Below are 18,937 nucleotides of genomic sequence, written 5' to 3' on the forward strand. Positions count from 1 at the left end.
TATATATGCTAGTGTACTGCTAGTTGACAAAATAAACTTTTAGAACATATGATTAAAATGTAAAAAAATATTATTTAGAAAAATTATTATTTAAAATAATTTTGAGTCTTTAAACAAATGCTGCTGCAGTTTCTGTCTGTGAAAGTGTGTGTTTGATATTAGGTGGAAGCTTTGACTCGTTTGAACAGAGCCACTACAGTCCATGCAGTCCGAGACTCTGAACTGGCCAAACTGCCCGAAGGAGCTCTCAATTCTATTAAGAGGAAATACCCACAGGTTACACCATATAAAAAACAAAACACTCATTAACATATCTCATAATATTCTATTGCCTATATTAACATGTCACACTCCTTCATAGGTTGTGACGCGCCTGATTCATCTTCTTGGGCAGAAAATCTTGGGCAACATGCAGCAAGTGAATGGTCCACTGTCAGGTGTGTGATTGTGAAACATTTCTATGTATTTGTGTTTTGTATTTTCCCTAATGCACATTAATGATCTTCACGATGCGAAGTCTGGGTTTTCACACCCCAAGCAGTAAGTGGGACGCAGGTAACCCAGCCGCCAATCTGTCTACGGTTGCCATACTGCCTGTGTCTGAGGAGGTGCCTTTGACTGCCTTCACGCTGGAGCTGCAGCATGCTCTCAGTGCTATTGGTCAGCTATTGGTCTCTTTTCCCTCCTTAATTTGCCTCAAAGGAAAGCTGATACTAAGTTGACTGTCTTAACTTATCTTCTTTATGTTTTAATTAGGCCCCACTTTGCTTCTAACCAGTGACATCATCAAACAGCGCCTGGGTGTTGCAGCCTTGGACAGGTGAGAGTTGTATACTTGCATACTATGCACTAGAAGTGTGTACCTCACTGGTAATGGGAAAAACATACATATATTATTTAATAGTATGTATAAAGACAGTATGCCAGATTTGGGCACACTACCACGTCATAAATTTTCTTGATTTCACAGACTTCCTTTGTAGCGTTAGCATCTGTATGTATTGTAGGTGTTAACATCTAGCTAAATTCATTACCTTCAAAATCATTATGGCCTACTTATCGTCTAGATTCATGCATGTAAAAACATTGAAGCAACTTTTGCATTACTTACCATTTTTCTGCAACTGAAAGAGTCTAAAATGACCTAAAATTAACCTTACCAAGCATAAAACTAATAAAAATTCCACTGACTGGAAATCATATATCATCAAGTCACCTTTGACATGCTGTTTTCAGTGGACTATGATTTGGGGAGCACTAATTCTAATGTCGCATACTATTTAGAATGGCTAGTATGCAAATTGGGATGCATTTTTTTTTCCAGTCACATTAGTCAAACGTACTGTTTATTTGATTTATTATTTCCTTTTCAGTGTTCATGAGTACCGTTTATCAAGCTGGTTGGGTCAACAAGAGGACATCCACCGGATTGTTCTGTATCAGTCTGACAGCTCTCTGACTCCTTGGACTCAACGTTGCATCAGACAGGCGGACTGCATCATCATAGTGGGTCTGGGGGAACAGGAGCCCACTGTGGGAGAGGTGAATTGTCATTGAAATGGTTTTGCCTATAAAGAAGTAAATACTACTTTTGAAGCGTATTTTTAAAATCATGTACTCACATGAGATGAAGACTCCAGTAATATCAGTAGCCTAATAAAAACTGATCTATATAGCATGGAAGGGGATTGCCTCACATAGACATACATTTCTGCTTGGTAAACTGAGCTTTTTGGCTCTGTTTATGGTATCAGCTGGAGCATATGCTAGAGAGCAGTGCTGTGAGAGCTCAGAAGCAGTTGGTCCTGTTACACCGTGAGGACGGGCCTCCATCCAGAGGCACATCAGAATGGCTCAACATGCGCAGCTGGATCTCTAGACATCTGCACCTGTCCTGCCCCCACAGGGTCTTCTCCAGGAGGAGTCTGCCCAAACTGGTACCTGTGTTAACATTCTATTGTTGTTGCAAATGTGAATGCTATTATCACGCCTGAGTCAAATCCATCCATTTCCCAAACGACAAGTGCAATGCAGATTTATTTTAGATTGCTAAAACTAAAACCATAAAGCAGTTGATCACCTAAAATAAAATGAAAATTAACTAAATGATACTAAAATATGACTAATCATATGTTGGGTCGTGGGGATGCTGCTTTCTCGGGCCATAAGCAGGAAAACACCTTTGCAAATTAACCTTACCAAGCATAAAACTAATAATAATTAACTATTAAAAGCTTTACTAAAAAGGTATGTTTGGAGCAATTTCTTATTGCCAATGGAAGTAGGTAATGAATCTCATACCTTTGGAATGGGGATTATGACTGTCAAACAAGATTTTAAGGCAAGGATTGCAGTGAAAAATGAGACATTTCACACAGTTCAAGCAAAGCTATCGAATGGCTTCAGACAACTAGTGTATGAGTTTTATAAGCTATTGTGACTCATTTATGATGCTTTTTTGTTCTTTTGAGTTGGACAACACTTGGGCTGTATTCCAGAAACATTCTAACTCTGAATCTTATCATATCTGTTTAGTAACCATGGTCATTTCACTGAAGAAACAGAACTTTTCCAATCTTAAATCAGGAATTAAGAAGTTTCTGTAATGCAGCTGGACCCCATCCACTTTTATTAACAGACATTCTTCAAAACTTTTTCTGTGTGATCTGATCTACTCATTATCATCTCTTATCCGTGCAAACTCCCACTGTCCTCTTCTCCTGTCAGAGAGAGATGTATCAGCGGGTATTTGAGAAGCCTCCCGACCGACATTCTGACTTCTCGCATCTGGCTCGGATCCTGACAGGCAACTCTATCGCTCTGGTTCTGGGAGGACGGGGGGCCAGGTACAAATTTGTCTTCATCACCAGTTATTCTGTTCCACCTCAATCCATGTGGCCTGCTGCCAACAACATTTCTCACATACATAATCTAGTAAAAGCATGTTGATATTAGTAGAACGTTGACTTCTTCCATCATCTGTAGTTTAGTTGTCTCTTGAACTATTTATCCTTTGCATTTATTAGAAGTTTGAATCCACTTAGGTTTTGTAATTTTGTGCCTATCAACTAATCCTAATTTTAGTCATTTCTAACTCATTAGTGTTGTTTTGGGGTTCACATTCTCAGCCTGTCTGTGGTTTCTCTCGATGATAGCGACTCTTTGTCTACTCTCTGTCCCTGCCTGCTATCAGTCGTAATCAGCGACTTGTTAAAGGTGGGTCAAAACATGATATATAATGGGGCATTAAATGCCTAATCTACTTCACGTAGTGGTGACAATTTTTCTGTTGGGTGATTCTGTAACTGCAATTATATATATAATTGTCTCTGTGGTATCCTTGTCATCTAGACTTTTTAAATCTTTCGTACAGACTTACGTATGAAGTATGTTTGAAGGTGAAGTGTGTAATTTTTATATGACTAGCAGCATGAAATGGAATCATAGGTTTCCCAAAATCACCCACCGCCCTGTTTGCTCTGCCTCTTGTCAGTCAAACACTAGCCCCGCCCTAAATTCATGCCATTGGTTGATCCAGAAGTTGACACGTCACTCAAGCAATGTTTTCAAAGCATCACAGGACCAGTGTTCACACTCATTCAGAAAGTCAACCAACAAATGACTGACTTTTAGTTGTTTTTACACATTAAACAGTGATGAAATTTATTGTTTAATGAAAATTATCCACTTTACCTTTAAAGTGCTTTATAAAAACATACTAATATTACACAATGCACAAGTAAGTACTCTAAGCCAATGTGTGAATATGAAAACACACTATACCCGCAGAGGCTGCTCTCAGGTGGACATCATTCGAGCAGTTAGTGAGGCGGGGATCCCTGTGGATCTGATTGGTGACACTTCCATCGGTTCCTTGATAGGAGGAGCACTCTATACTGAAGAGCGAAGTGTCAGTCGTATGACTGTTAGGGCACGCCAGTGGGCCATGGTGAGACCTTTACGCAATGAACACTAACATTCATACAGTACATGTAGAACCATGAATTGAGTCTTCTTTTTCTTTTTTTTTTGTGCACAGGATTTTGGATCCATATTTAAGAAGATCACAGACTTGACCTACCCAGTGACATCCATGTTTACTGGAGCATCATTTAACTCCAGCATTAGTGGAATCTTCCAGGACAAACAAATTGAGGTTCAAATTGTTAAACACTTGACTCAATACAAACTATTTTAAACATAGTTATATAAACATCATATTCTTATGTAAATCGAAATCTTGAGCATATGTCTGTCTTTTTATTGTAGGACCTTTGGATCCCATATTTCAACATCATCACAGACATCACTGCCTCCTCCATGAGAGTGCACACTGATGGTTACTACTTTATCTCTAAAACTTGTCATCTTCATCTTTCATCTTTTGTGACAGATCTTAACATGTACACTCTCTTTTAGGCTCTCTGTGGAGATACGTGTGTGCCAGTATGTCTCTCTCTGGGTATCTTCCTCCTTTATGTGACCCTAAAGATGGACACTTGCTCATGGATGGAGGCTACATCAATAACCTACCTGGTTAAGTGTCCTATTGTACTCTTAGGCTGCAAAATTAGATTTTTTTTATTTATTATAGGTATTACATTTATAAGTTTGACCTGCTTACATATACTCACCTAAAGCAATATATACTGTATAGTAAATTTCATCTGTTAATAATAATTTATATTGTCGCCAAATGCAGAATGTCCTGTCGCCCAGCTCTAAACTGCTAATTGTGAAATGTTAGCTGTCATGGTATTTTAAACATTACATTTCTGTAAAGCTGACACAGCTCGCTCAATGGGTGCCAAGTTGGTGATTGCCATTGATGTTGGCAGTCAGGATGAGACTGATCTGACTAATTATGGAGACTCTTTATCTGGATGGTGGCTGCTCTGGAAATGCTTGAACCCTCTTACAGAGAAAATAAAGGTCAGAAGCTATATGGTGATGATTTAATATGGGATTTATAAAGGTTATTCAATTACAAATGAATAACCATTTCAATTACAAATCCCAAAACATTTGTTTGTGTGTCTATTTCTACAAATAATATCATTACATATTAGACATAATAATATGTATAATATATATATATACTTGCTGTATATAAATATTTGTCATATTTATCTGAAATTTAATTATATATATTTATATTATATAAAAATTTGATATTTTTTCCTTTTTCTTTTTAAGCCCTTATACAATAAAAAAATAAGTGCTTCCCATCATTAACTTACTCCCTTGCATTCACTGGTCAAAGCTTTTTCATCCAAAAATATGCATTTTTATGGCTTCATATCCTCTAGGTGTTGAACATGGCAGAGATTCAGACCCGTCTGGCTTACGTGTGTTCTGTGCGTCAATTGGAGATGGTAAAAGACGGTGACTACTGCGAGTACCTGCGACCTCCCATAGATTGCTATGGCACATTGGACTTTGGCAAATTTGATGAGATTGCTGTGAGTGGCCTGTCATCATCTTATAGAAACTTCTGTTGCCTTGGCTTTGACTAGCAATTACTTTTTTTCTGTTATTTCAGGACGTTGGCTACCAGCATGGGAAGACCGTGTTTGACGTGTGGTGCCGGAGTGGAGTGAGGGAGACAATGCTCAAAGACCAACATCAAGAGGAATTCCACAAATCCAGGAGCACTAATGTAAGGGAGTTCATATAAGCGTTGCTTATTGCAGGATTAGGCTGTTTCCTCACAAACTAATTCCCTGATTATCTGTCATTTAGGTAACCTGTCCCAATGCTTCTTTCACTGATCTGGCTGAAATAGTGTCCAGAATAGAGCCAGTGAAGCAGGCTGTGGTGGATGGTGAGAAATGGATGATCTTCACTCATGTCCTTTCTCCATGCCATTCTCTCATCTTTGTGTTGTTTTTTACATTTTCACACACATAGAGGAGTCTGAGTACCAGACAGACTATGATGAAGATGCAGTTCTGTCAGACTTGGATCTGTCCAATCCAAACAGCGAACACAGTGAGCATACTGAAGAAGAAGAGGACGAGACAGCAGATACAGCTGATACAGTAAGATAACTGGGTACGTGTGTTAGTTATGTGGTCATATGGTTAATCATAATACTTATGATTTTTAACTTCCAAACAGGATGATGAAATGGAGATCAGGACAAGGCGACATCGAGCACTCAACCACATCAGCCATCATACTACCTGACCTCAAATACTTCTTTTCTAAGATGTTTTGATTTTTTTTAAATATTTTTAATAAGTATTATGAGCCTTCATAAGGGTTTTTAAGGGTTTTAACTGGTTTTAAATGAGTGAGCGGATTGATATTGACGTGTCTCTCCTTGGAGCCTTTCACTTCCAGTGATCAGAATTAACTGACAGCCTGACATGAACAAAAATGCTGCAACCAGTCAGTAGAGAAACTGAATAAAAATCTGACTGGATCAGGGTTTCAGCCATCTCTAATTGCAGGCAAGCTGTGTAGAGGTGCAGAGGTTTGAAAGGCAAGTCAATATGTTGTTCATAATCTGTTAATGCCCTTTGTTGGGGGAGACTGCACAAAATTGTTGAAATTTAAAAATAGTAAGATGTTTTTGAGTCTCTAATGCTCACAAAGGGCTACATTTATTTGATAAAACAAATACAGTAAAATAGTAATATTGTGAAATATTATTAAACATTTTTTAAAGGGGTCATATGATGCGATTTCAATTTTTCCTTTCTCTTTGGAGTGTTACAAGCTCTTGGTGCATAAAGAAGATCTGTAAAGTTGCAAAGACTAAAGTCTCAAATCCAAAGAGATATTCTTTATAAAAGTTAAGAGTCAACCACGCCTACCTAAAACAGCTCGTTCTAACACGCCCCCCACATGTCTACGTCACGATGTGGGAAGATTTGCATTATGCCGCCCAAATGTTCATGCAAAGAAAGAAGGCTCGCTGTAGTATTGTTTTAGTATACTTTGTTTGGGCCTTCCAAAAGGAGCTTGGAGCTGATCCATGCTGGTCGCTGAGGAAATACGTCAACTTCGCGCTGTGGATCGGCTTTCACCGTGAAAGTGAAGTGACGTGGCCAAGTATGGTGACCCATACTCGGAATTAGTACTCTGCATTTAACCCATCCAAAGTGCACACACACACAGCAGTGAACACACACACCGTGAACACACCGGAGTTTTTCACCGGACCATTTATGTTGCAGCGCCCAGGGAGCAGTTGGGGGTTCAGTGCCTTGCTCAAGGGCACCTCAGTCGTGGTATTGAAGGTGGGAGAGAGCGCTGTTCACTCCCCCCACCTACAATCCCTGTCGGTACGAGACTCGAACCCACAACCTTTGGGTTACGAGTCCGACTCTCTAACCATTAGGCCACGACTTCCCCTTGACAAAGAAAAAGAAAAATAGCCGTTCAATAGCCATTACTCCAGTCTTCAGTGTGACATGATCCTTCAGAAATCATTCTAATATGCTGATTTAGTGCTCAAGGAACATTTTTTATTATTATCAATGTTGAAAACAGTTGTGCTTCTTAATATTTTTTTGATTCTTTGATGAATAGACAGTTGTTCAAAAGAACAATTAATAAAAGCTGAACAAAACTATACATTTCTTTTTCAAAGAAATAAAGAATAGATTAAACAAAATATTGACTGCAAGCATTTAAATGGTAGAGTATACATACTGTATTGAATGTGCTTAAAAATATGGGCACAATACAATAAGCTGGTATTGCTTTTTTTTCAAGGTTTGAACATCTTAATTAACTCGTTCATAGAAGTTAATGGTGTCTGTATTTGTAATGAATATATGACACATTATATTTTGTAACTGACAGTGTTGGCCCATACTGCATGTTAGTAAATAGACATTTTGAGAAAAATGGAAGAGGCAGGAGGTTTCACCAAAATTTAAATGAATACCTCTCAACTTGTTCGAGAAAATGAAAGACCTGGAGGAATCACTGGAAATAATCAGTAAACCTCACACAGACTTCCATCTGTGGCTCACCGCTCCACTCATTAAAGACACCTCATCAAGACTTCCACAACACACTTAACTGCTTTAGACCTGCTTGGAGGTAAAATTAAAGTGACACTCCTCTGTTTTACATTTATTTAAGGGATTTAGGATTTAGGTTTTTACTTCTATATTATAAGAGCGTCTCCAATTGGGCTGAAGCTGAGCATAAAGGAAACACGTTTTATGATCTGTAATGATAAACTTATGTTCTTACCCAGCCTTCCGGAGTCTGCTTTATATGCTCCTGTAAAATTCAGTTCTGAGAGAGGAGCTAAAGACACACCAGTCTAGACGCAAAGTGGGCATTCTGATCTGTTTACTGACCGCAGGCAGAACTTTTTCCTACAAATTGACCCTTCTACGTATAAGCTACTGATCATTTAATACACTATAGATTCTGTAGCACAATAAAGTTAAGAGTGTCGTCGCTCAACATCTGTCTTTTCATCAATGATAATTTTTTGATTATTTTCAGTCAGGAATTCACTGAAGTCACACATCACATTAGGTACTTAAAGAAAATCTGTATGGGTAGTTAACAAATATTGTATATCCATTAACTTTTTTTCAGAATCAAAATTTTAAAATTAAAATATATGCAATGGGGCCAAAAAGTTTAGTCAAAACTATACTTTAAAAAGAAATTTAATTTACAGTAATTTGTTGTGTTTGCCATAGCAAATTATAGACCTGCATAACAATTTAAGTGAAAAAAAAAACGTTGTCAATGTCACAAATCTGCTTATTTGTTAGTGACACTTACATAATTATTTTCCAGGTTTAAATTTAGGTGGCCTCAGGGAGCTCATTTGGCTCCCACTGTATATAGAAACTTTATAATATATTATTCATTTTTATATACACTACTGGTCAAAAGTTTAAAACAATTAAGATTTTTTAAAATGTGTTTGTAAGAAGTCTCTTGTGCTCACCAACGCTGCATTTATTTGTAAAACAGTTATTTGTAAAATATTACTTATGAATTATTGAAATAATTACTATCCTTGTGGGGACTCCCCATAAGCGTAATGGTTTTTATACTGTAAAAACTGTATTTTCTATCGCCCTACACCTAAACCTACCCCCTCACAGAAAACTTTGTGCATTTTTACAATCTCAAAAAAACTAATTCTGTATGATTTATAAGCTTCTGTAACCATGGGGACCTCAATTTAGGTCCCCACAGTGACACAAGTCGCCATGACTTGGTGTGTATTCAGGTTTAAGTCCCCACCAGTATAGAAAAACCTGTACACACACAGGCACACACACACACGCCCACACACAGTGTACAGTATATACCTGTGGTTTGACAATGTTGCTTACCACTAGGAGGCAGCACACCCCAGACTAGTGTCTTGTGGTACCTCTGAGCCACATAAAAGAGAAGCAGAAGGCAAGTACATTCTCCTCTCCATTTGTCTGACGTCTGGACTCCTGGCAGCACAGCTCATGCACCCCGTCTCACCCCGATCTCCCGATCCCTCTCCAGGCCCTGATATATGTCATCTCAGAGGATAGATCTCTGTATTAAGTCTTCTGTCTATTTGATTCTGCTTTTCTTTCCAAATTTCTAGCACTGATGAGCCTTCAGAACCGTGGGGGGATGTTACTAGTGGGAATAAGAGGGGCTGCTTTGTGTTCACTTAATTACAGTCCTAACATTTCTTTCTCTAGATTATGTTTCACGCAGGCATCCGTACCAGCTCCCATCCGAGGCTTCCCCCAGACCCCTCACTCGCGTCCTGTTCCAACAGAACATTCTCAAACAAAACCTCAAAGAAAAAAAGCATATCAGTCAGGTTGAGGGTGGACAGATTCTAACTTAGTATATACGTACAGGATATATGTATGAGATCATACATTTTAAGAGGCTTGTCTTTTCATGTCCGATCTGCATATGTTTATGCTTCGGTTTGGCACATTTTTCATACATAACCTGTGGGTCACCAGAGGAATTCAACCCATTCTTATAGAACTTGATATATATATTTCCTGCTTCTGAAGGCTCAAAGTTTGCCCAAGAAAAAACAAGAGTCTGTGGAATTTTTTTTTTATCTGTATCAAATAGAGCAGAAAGGAACTTTTCCACTTGGGATATCTCCACCTTTTTAATTCTTACTCTCCTCTTTTGTCTGAGTTTGGCTGATTCTTTGTTCTCCTTGTTATAAATAAATGAATTATGTCCAGGTGAGCCGATTCTTTATAATTAAGTGGGACAAAGTCTTTCCAGCACAGTGTAGAGAACACACAGGCAGCTTTGCCAACACTAAGTTTAGAACAAAGTGCCCTCTTCTCAGCAAATCCTTGTTTTGGGAATGTTTAAAGTGCCAACAAGTGTTCAATGTTTGCACCAGGAACTCCATTAACAATAGAGGTTATCACAAGGAAAGTTCATTGGGGGCACTTTTAAAAGTTTACACACTCAATTCAAGGCTATAAAGAGTGTGTTTAACAACTCAGATGAAAAGAAACGGGAAATAGAGGAAATCTTTAGTTGGAATGGTAAATAATCAAAAGGTGGCTTCATTTATAGAAATATTTCAGGTTCAGTACAAGTTAAGCTCAATTTTCAGCATTTATAGTATAATGTTGAAAGGAAATGTTATTGTATTGCGGTGAGGCACTTAGTGTAGAAGTGAATGGGGCCAATTTTTAATGGATTTCAAAGCAGAAACATTTTGTCTGCATAAACCACAAACCCTTTCTTACAATTGACCAAGTGAAACCTTTTCAGATAATCTGTTTCACTCTGATGTCATCATAATACGGAAGAAAATATCTATTGCTACTGCCATTACATTGCAACTTTAAGGTTGTTGCTGTAAAGTTAGTCATTTTAGGGTTTTAGGCATTATTTGTTTTGGAAAAATGTTGTAAAATTAGATAAATTTTACACAGAAATAATTAGCAAGTAACTTGTGTTTTTCACACTAAAATCATGTTAACATATATTGTTTGCGTCTCATGGCTATGCTTTTGAAACTGAGTATTTTAACATGTATAGTTTGGTTCCATTGACTTTTATCTTACTATAACTCAAGTTGAAATTGCTATAAAATTAAGTCGTCAAATTTATTTGTATAGCACTTTTCTCAATACACAGCAGCTTCGCAGAAAATCATGATGTTATTGATTGTAATTTCTTAATATCTTCATGCCTTATATTCACAATTTAGCAGATTAGAGCTGGGCAATAATTTGCATTTTACATTTTGTTTTCAACATTATAATGCCGCAACAATGTCGAATGAGCTTTAAATTTCTCAGTAGAGAGATAAAGACAGGATCAAGCTGCAAAACAAGAGACCAAACAGAAGGTGTTGACATGTCACACACTCTCTCACTGTAACTTTTTTTTTTTTGCTTCTTTTTGACCGGATCTGGCAGCAGGAATAAAGCCTATTCAATAAAACATTGGATATGATGCACTAATATCTACTTTCCATTGTCAGTACCTCACATTCTGCTAATTCATTTTTGCCCTTCATTTTAGTCAAACTGTCGTCAAACATGTCAAACTATGATGAGTGGCATCCCCTCAACACCTGCAGATCTTGGCTGCCTGTGTGATTGATGCCCCTGCTCCGTGCTTTGCTTATTTCTCTGGCTGTCAGGGGGTCCGCCGAGCGTAGTCACATCGACCTCAGATATAGATGAGTGGGCTGGAGTCCGTCTTGCCTGCTGAGCCAGGTGTTTAGCTTGGACGTGGACCACAGTTTTGCGGTTTTCAGAAACCAGGCAGAGGAGAGGTTAGAGTAAATCATGTTCCAGAGGTTCTCATTCTGTATCACTCTCTCCCCTTGCCCCGTTCTGGATGCTATCCAGACGTTAGACTGTGCTTTGTCTTCTGGAGGAGGTTTTCATGTTATGGCAGTCGAATGACTCATTAAGCCATCTGAAGTGTAAGCTTGAGAAGAGGCGAGACCAATGCTGAAAAGCTGAAATGCTTTAGCACTTCTTATGTTTATTTATCGTTTATAATGGGGGTCCACCGAATAGCTAATAAAAAAAAAGACTAAAAAAGATTTTTATAAAATGTGTTGTCAAGATTAACTGTAAAACTCATTTGGAATGATCTTTAGTATGAAAGGCATTATATGAAGGTTCCTTATTGTCACCTGCACTCTAAGAAAAAATGTGAGAAAAAATGTACCTTTAGGGGTACAATAGCTTGTCACTGGGGCAATACCCTTAACATGTACCTTATTTACACCTATTCAAAGTACTTTAAGGTACTAATATGCAACTTTTAGGGATAGATAAGGGCAAAGTTGCCCCGGGGTACTGCAAGTGACAAGATGGTGTGCAAAAAGTGTACCTTTAGGGGTACATTTTGACAGCATGGCTCCACAATGAACATGGAATCTTTCCGTTGCACAAAAGGTCCCTGGATTATTAAAATGTACTTCACTCAAAGAAAAAATAGTTTTGAAAAATAGTTTTTCAAAATAACTTTTGAACTGTTAACTGAAAGGTGTTTATGAATAAATATAAATTGAAAATGTTTCTCATAAGGTTTACAGTATATTACTTCATTAGAGAAGAGAAAAGCAAACACTGTCAACTTAATGTAAAGTAAATGTTTTCCAGATATTTTTTGTAAAAATTTGCTTTGGCATATGTACAGTAAATACATTTTTACAGCTCTTTTATTTTTTAAATATTGATAGCATTTGTCTTGGAAGAGCATATTGAGATTATATTGACTTTTGATTGAACATTTTTGTTATCTAGGTCATTTTTTGAGCATAGTGTGAGACTCCGATCGCTTCTGAACCTCTGTAGGAGACAGGTGAGGTTGCTTGAGAAAAATCTGCAAGACTCCGAATAAGTAGCCTATTGCTTGGAGAAACAGCTGTCATTTCTGTGGGTAGTGAATTTGCTTATTAGCCTTTCTGTCTCTTTTTCTATTTTTTAAAAGAGACCAGCATAAATCTGTTTGTTTCATGTCGAAAAGTTTTCACTGGAAGAGCAGGGAAGGAGGAGCGCTGCATGTGTGAGAGGACAGAGGGAGAGGGAACTGGGCTGGGTGAAAAAAAACCTGCACGGGCTGTGGGACACAGGGCGACTATAAAACAGCTTTCTTGCCCATTGTGTTGATGTAGTCAAGAAATATATACCGTAAAGTACAGAGACGGAGATGGAGGAGTGAGGCGGGACCGGTTTGTGTGGCTGCTGAGAAACGTTTGTCTTGCGGTTTGCGAGCAAACTTTGTGAGGAGATTTATTTGTGGCGGGGTCTGCCGATGACAATCCTCTGAAACTTTAACTGTCGTGTTTTGAGACGCATCAGTGCACATAAACAAGCCTTTTTTTTATTACTATTTTTATGCTCAAAAAAGAAACGTCAGTTCCGAAATTAGTCTTGCGAGTCGTATATCTGTTCTCTATTCACAGTTTCAACATAAGCGGGACAATATTAGGAGAGGTATTTTGCTGACTAGGTTCTCCGTGTAGTTGACGCGGCTGAAATGGGAGCGCGTGACGGGCGCTCGGTGTCTGCGGTTCACCGGAGCTCTTTCCTCCTGTGGACGCTGCTGCTCATACTGTGGCTGACCTGCGTTCAGGGGACGTGGGGACCCGGAGTTTACAAATACCAGACCGGGACAGCACTTCACAAAGATCAGTCCAAGAGGTAAGGTTTATATGACATGACAGAAGTAACCTGTTAGACAGAAGCAAATCTGGTGAAAAGTTGACAGTTGAAGTTTTACATTGTTTCAAGTAATGTTCGCCATTTATATACACTTAAACTACGTTTTATCGATTGTTTGCAGTCAATTAAAAACTTCAAGGGAAAAAAGTACGTTTTTATACAAAGTTTTAAAATATTTAAACAAGAGGCAACGCCTTCGTAAATGAAGAGCTGATATCAGTAAATTCATATTTCAGTGTTTGTTAAATTTCTGTCCACATTCCTAGTTGGAAAATCCAGTTTAAGATTTCAGCAGTGTGAAAACCTAGTTGTAGCTGGTCAGTAACAAGTTAGGCTAGACCATCTTGGGCCAGAATAAACCTGGTAAACATGGTGTCTGGTCAGTTAACTAATGATCAGCTTGGAACAGCTAGAACCCAGCTACCATGTTCCAAAACACAGATACCAGTTTAAGATGGACTGATTAATAAACTATTAATCAGTTTTATTCTATTCAGTTTGTGTTTCTACCTAAATGCAATGCTGATTTCGCTGCTCTCCACCTAATGTGCCTCCAGTTGTGAGTCTGACAGTCTGTTTCCTCTTTCCTGAGATGGGGGAACACCCATCTCTCCTGTCTATACCTTTGTCCAAGGTTTATTCCATTTAAAACATGCATTAAATAGATTGGTATCACTGTCTGGACTTATTCAAACCTCAGCTCACCCATAAGGACAGCGAGCTTTTGAATATTTGCATATTTATGGAGTCTTGTTGTCAGATTTATATTTAGGCAAGTTTTTTGAAATGCTAAATCAGAAGTAATCAGCAGTGTTTTTTTATCAGTATATCATCCTTTTCATTTCCCTCCTCTAGTGGTGGCTTTGCATGTGGTTGATTAGGCTTTTTTTTGAGACATAACAAGGCATAACAAATACAATTAGACAAAATATACAACATGTAAGCTCTCCCTTCTGTCCAGACCTCATCACCTTGACTGACCTGTGACCACAGCTAATGGCCTTGATCTGACCCTCATATCTTCATGTAAATATTTAATCTGTTTGGTTAAATGGCTTAGAGTTGTTATGGGTGGGATGTTTGGTGGAGTGCCTCTGAAGTGCGCAGGTGTGGAGTCGTCTTTGCTCTCTGGGCTGATGGTTTGATCTCTCACCCCCTCCTCCTATCAGTCACAGACTGATGAAACAGACAGTGTTTACTAAACACATGCAGCTGCATCGTCTGCATGCTGTGAGAGGGAAGTTTATTTCACTGCTGTCTGATGATGCAGTGAGGAGAGGTCACAGACATCTTTGAGATGCCTTGGATAGGCAGCACTGTTCACTGAGAGGTGCAGTATAACTGTTTATAGTTTAAAAAACCATGTGAAATACTCAAGATGCAGTTGCTTTGAATTTACTTGTTTATATAGTAAATCAAGTTCAGCCTTTCTTTTTTTTTTTTTACATTTAAGGGGATAGTTTACCCCAAAATGAAAATTGTCCCATTATTTACTCACCTTCAAGCCATCCTAAGTGTATATGACTTTCTTCTTTACAATCGGAGTTATATTAAAAAATATTCTGGCTCTTCCAAGCTTTATAATGGCAGTAAATGGGGGTCAAGATTTTGAAGCAAAATAAAGTGCATCCATCCATCATAAAATGACTAAAGACTTCTAAACAACATATGCTCAACATTTTAGTAACTTATTCAACATATTCCAACATATTTTATCTTGATTGTCTTGCATTCAAAATCATACAATTTGATTAATTTCCCTAGTGTGTTTTTTCTATAGATGAATAAAAGCAAAACCAATTAATTGTTGTCAAAAATTATGTTAACATGCATATTAGAAGTTCAGTTTCAGTATGACTAAAATAATCATTTATCTTTTTAAAATGTTATTTAAATGCTGTATCTGACTAAAATTGTGAAGTCTGACTAACAGACCTACAAAATGTGATTGTAGCATGGCTTTGTGCAGCATTTATACACGTTAATCAGACAACAACTGGCCTTGGCGTTGTGCATTTGGTTTGAAAGATGCACAACATGTATTTAATCCTTCAAATATTTGATTACACATTATGTTGTGCATACTTTATACTGTAGTTTGGCTACACAGAATCTCACTGTACATGAGTTAAAACTGCATGTCGATGTACTGTATAGATGCCTGCACAATTTAGTTTCCCACGCTAGAGCACAGAGGAAAAGTTTATTCTGCTTTCTAAAGCATCACTGGGAGAGGCTGAACAGGCATATGAACTTTTGATATAAATCATAATTAACCCCGATCCAAGACAATGCCTGAAACGTAAATGTCCTGAGAAAAGCCCCTTAATAATATCTGTCTAATTAGGGGCCGAGCGCAGTTGGGGGTTAAGTCAGCAGCTATTTCCTGATCTGCTCAGCTTCACTGCCCTAGAGAGCAGCACTCAGGGTGGGAGTGTGAGACTTGGGGCCCCAGAGGGACCTTCAACTGCTGACCCATCAACACCATCCAACATACCTCCACCTCTACCCTCATTCTGCCTCCACGAAAGCAGTGACTCTTTGATGCTTAAGTGTTGCTCCGTGGGTTATACACATTAGATATATTTTTGTTTACTTTATTTGTTTTTCTCTTCTGCATTGTAAGTCCATTGCAAATTTAAAAAAAGGCAGAGGAAATATTTGTTTTTAATTGACACATTTATATGTTCTGGGGATTCACAAACATCTTCTCAAGAAAGAAGTTAAAGAATTGGTTAAGATCATTTCTATGAAGTTTGTAAATGTCGTTCTTGAAAAATTCATAAGATATTAAGCTATTTTCTTAGAAACAGTAGAAGAAAATGACACGCTTTGACTGTGTGGTGGTTCTCGAAGACTTTCTGTTCAACTTAATGAAAAACACTAATAAAAAAAAAAGTCACATCACGCATAATCATGACGTGATTACTCAGTGGTATTTATTTATAGTATTATTAGAGGTTATCTTAACTTTATGAGGTTATTTACAATGGTTCTTTTCAGGAATTCAGATTCTTCTTAAGTTTTGTCTTCAGAATAATCTTAAGAAAAAAATTAAGAAATATTTTTGGAAATACAAAATATTCTTAATTTTATTCCTAAATTAGGAAATAGGAAGAAAATGGCAGTTAATAAAAATGTTATTCTTAAGAATGTTTCAGAATTTCAGCCCCTGTTTTGGAAAATAAGATCTTCTAAACAGAAAACAAATGCTGCAGCACTCTCACATGTTGTCAGATATAAATCAACATCATCACATGAAACTCAGATCAATCAATCAAGGAATCGGTTTCACTGTGAGGATAGAGATACTTAGGGAAATATGCACTGATCATCGTCATGATCTATGGGTGTTTCTGTGTGTGCATTCACTCATCCATATCATCCGCTTCAGGGCTGTTTATCCTGTGAGGCTGGTCTTTAAATCTGACCCTGGAGAAGGACTGTCTCCCACCATGGCCTTTGACCTTTGCTTTGAACCATTCTTGTGCAAATCTCAGGGACAGAAGAGGATTCCTGCTCATTTCTGCTTTGCTTTGTCGTTCTTTCTTTCTTTTCTCTCTTTTAGTACTTTTTGATGCTTTCTTTCAGCAGCCCATTAATCTTATTCATCCCTCACTGTTTTGCCTAGTATTGGACGTCATGAGCGCGGCCTAATTGGGTTATCCTAGGAGGGCTTCATTACTGACCCGATGATGAAATGCTGTCTTTCCACCCCTCCTGTCCAGCTGCCACAGCTTTCCATTGTCTTCTTGTTCAAACTTAATTTATTTGCCTCCAGAGTCAATAATCTTTGTAGTCTGTGCTACATTGCGGGAGTCAACATTTGCATCTCACGCATTGTGTGTTGAAAGCTAGCATTCATGCTTTAAATGAAGCGCACTTCTTTTCCTTTTGTCTGAAATGAGACAGTTTCACGATCTTTCCTCTGGTTTGTATGCATGTGTGCGTTTTGCTGCTTTTATTTAATAACCTTGGCTTGTTTGCCGCTCGCTGCGTGCTGAATTGCACTCAGTCCAGCTCTGTGTGATTCCTACCATCCCTTTCTGATTTGAGTTATCTCCCCCTTACAGTCTCTGCTATGATCTCTGTGCTTTGCAGAGTTATTTATTACGTTTCTGGTCCCATGTGTGTATGTGAGGAAGAGAGTCAGTCTTTCAATCTGTTGGCCAAGTGCATGTTAATGCCAGTGAAATGTAGCATTGCTGGGCTGTTGAAAGCTTTCACACCTTTTAACTTGACTTGCATTACCTACCGCGTATCTCAGGCACAATGAAGCTAGAAGCAGTATTGACGTCAATGAAGCTTTCAGTGCAATGTGTTTTGAACAGGCCAATAAATATGATGCTGTAATCACTTGTGCTTCAATTACCTTCATTTAGAAAGAAAAGTATGCAAGTACTCATTTAGCAGATGCTTTTATTGAAAGCAATTCACAGTATACTCTTTACAGGGATTGTCTAGAGTCTCAGTGGTGATTTCTAACGCATCATGATCTTTTGAAGGGTTTAAACCTACAGCCTAGATCATTAACCACCGCACCACTCTGGAATGTAGTGGAATGTGGCACGGAACTAAGGATGTGGTGGATGTGTAAAGGATTAATTATAGAAAGGTGGCTTTAAGACAGAATTTTGTTTGTTTATTTCCATGTCTTTAAGCATCAGCCTGTCATTGGCTTACATTTAACAGAAGTTGAGGAATCAAATTTTGTAGTGAAGTTTGTCAGTCAGTCCACAGTCTACAAGTTTACAATGATAAAATCATTCTTTATTCTGCACTATTTTTTATTTAAATAGTTTAATTGTTCATTCAGGTCATCATAATTAATTAGGTTTATTATTTATTTAGTTTAAAGGTGCCATAGAATGCATTGATACAATATTTTAAATTGTTCTCTGATATCTTCATAGAAGGTATGTGGCTTAGGTAAGGACAAAAAATCTCCAGAAATGGTTTTACATGTCCATTTACAACCCTAGGATTTGTCCCTAGAATGAAATGGTCTGTTTTTACCTTATTTGGAAGGGTCATGAATAATAATGTTGAGCTCTGCTCTGATTGGCTGTTTCACAGTGTGGCTCAATGTTGAGCTTTGCTCTGATTGGCTGTTTCACAGTGCTACTCATTTCAGTAGCTCACACAGCAGGAAGGAAACGCAGGGAAAATATATATTTCAATACCGTCTCTCGCAGTTATATCGTTGGGTAATTATACTGTATATGAAATGCGGGCATCAGGGAGCTGCTATTAATATGCGGGGCATTGAAACTGCTTTC

At 38.0% G+C, this 18,937-nt stretch overlaps 1 protein-coding gene and 1 pseudogene across 3 annotated transcripts in view; both read left to right on the forward strand.

The window, feature by feature from the left end:
- Window positions 1-6,243, forward strand: part of LOC107672708 (patatin-like phospholipase domain-containing protein 7) — a 10,959-nt pseudogene extending 4,716 nt beyond the window's left edge.
- Window positions 6,244-13,071: 6,828 nt separating this feature from the next.
- LOC107672770 (EMI domain-containing protein 1-like) overlaps window positions 13,072-18,937 on the forward strand; it is a 104,706-nt gene continuing 98,840 nt past the window's right edge. For all 3 annotated transcript variants that reach the window (XM_016466120.1, XM_016466119.1, XM_016466121.1), the window contains exon 1: window positions 13,072-13,637. In XM_016466120.1, coding sequence (XP_016321606.1) covers window positions 13,474-13,637 — 164 coding nt within the window. In that variant the 5' untranslated portion in view covers window positions 13,072-13,473. The remainder of the gene's footprint in view (window positions 13,638-18,937) is intronic.

Source organism: Sinocyclocheilus anshuiensis, unplaced genomic scaffold (assembly GCF_001515605.1).
Source record: "Sinocyclocheilus anshuiensis isolate Anshui unplaced genomic scaffold, SAMN03320099.WGS_v1.1 scaffold88, whole genome shotgun sequence".
Taxonomy (NCBI): domain Eukaryota; kingdom Metazoa; phylum Chordata; class Actinopteri; order Cypriniformes; family Cyprinidae; genus Sinocyclocheilus; species Sinocyclocheilus anshuiensis.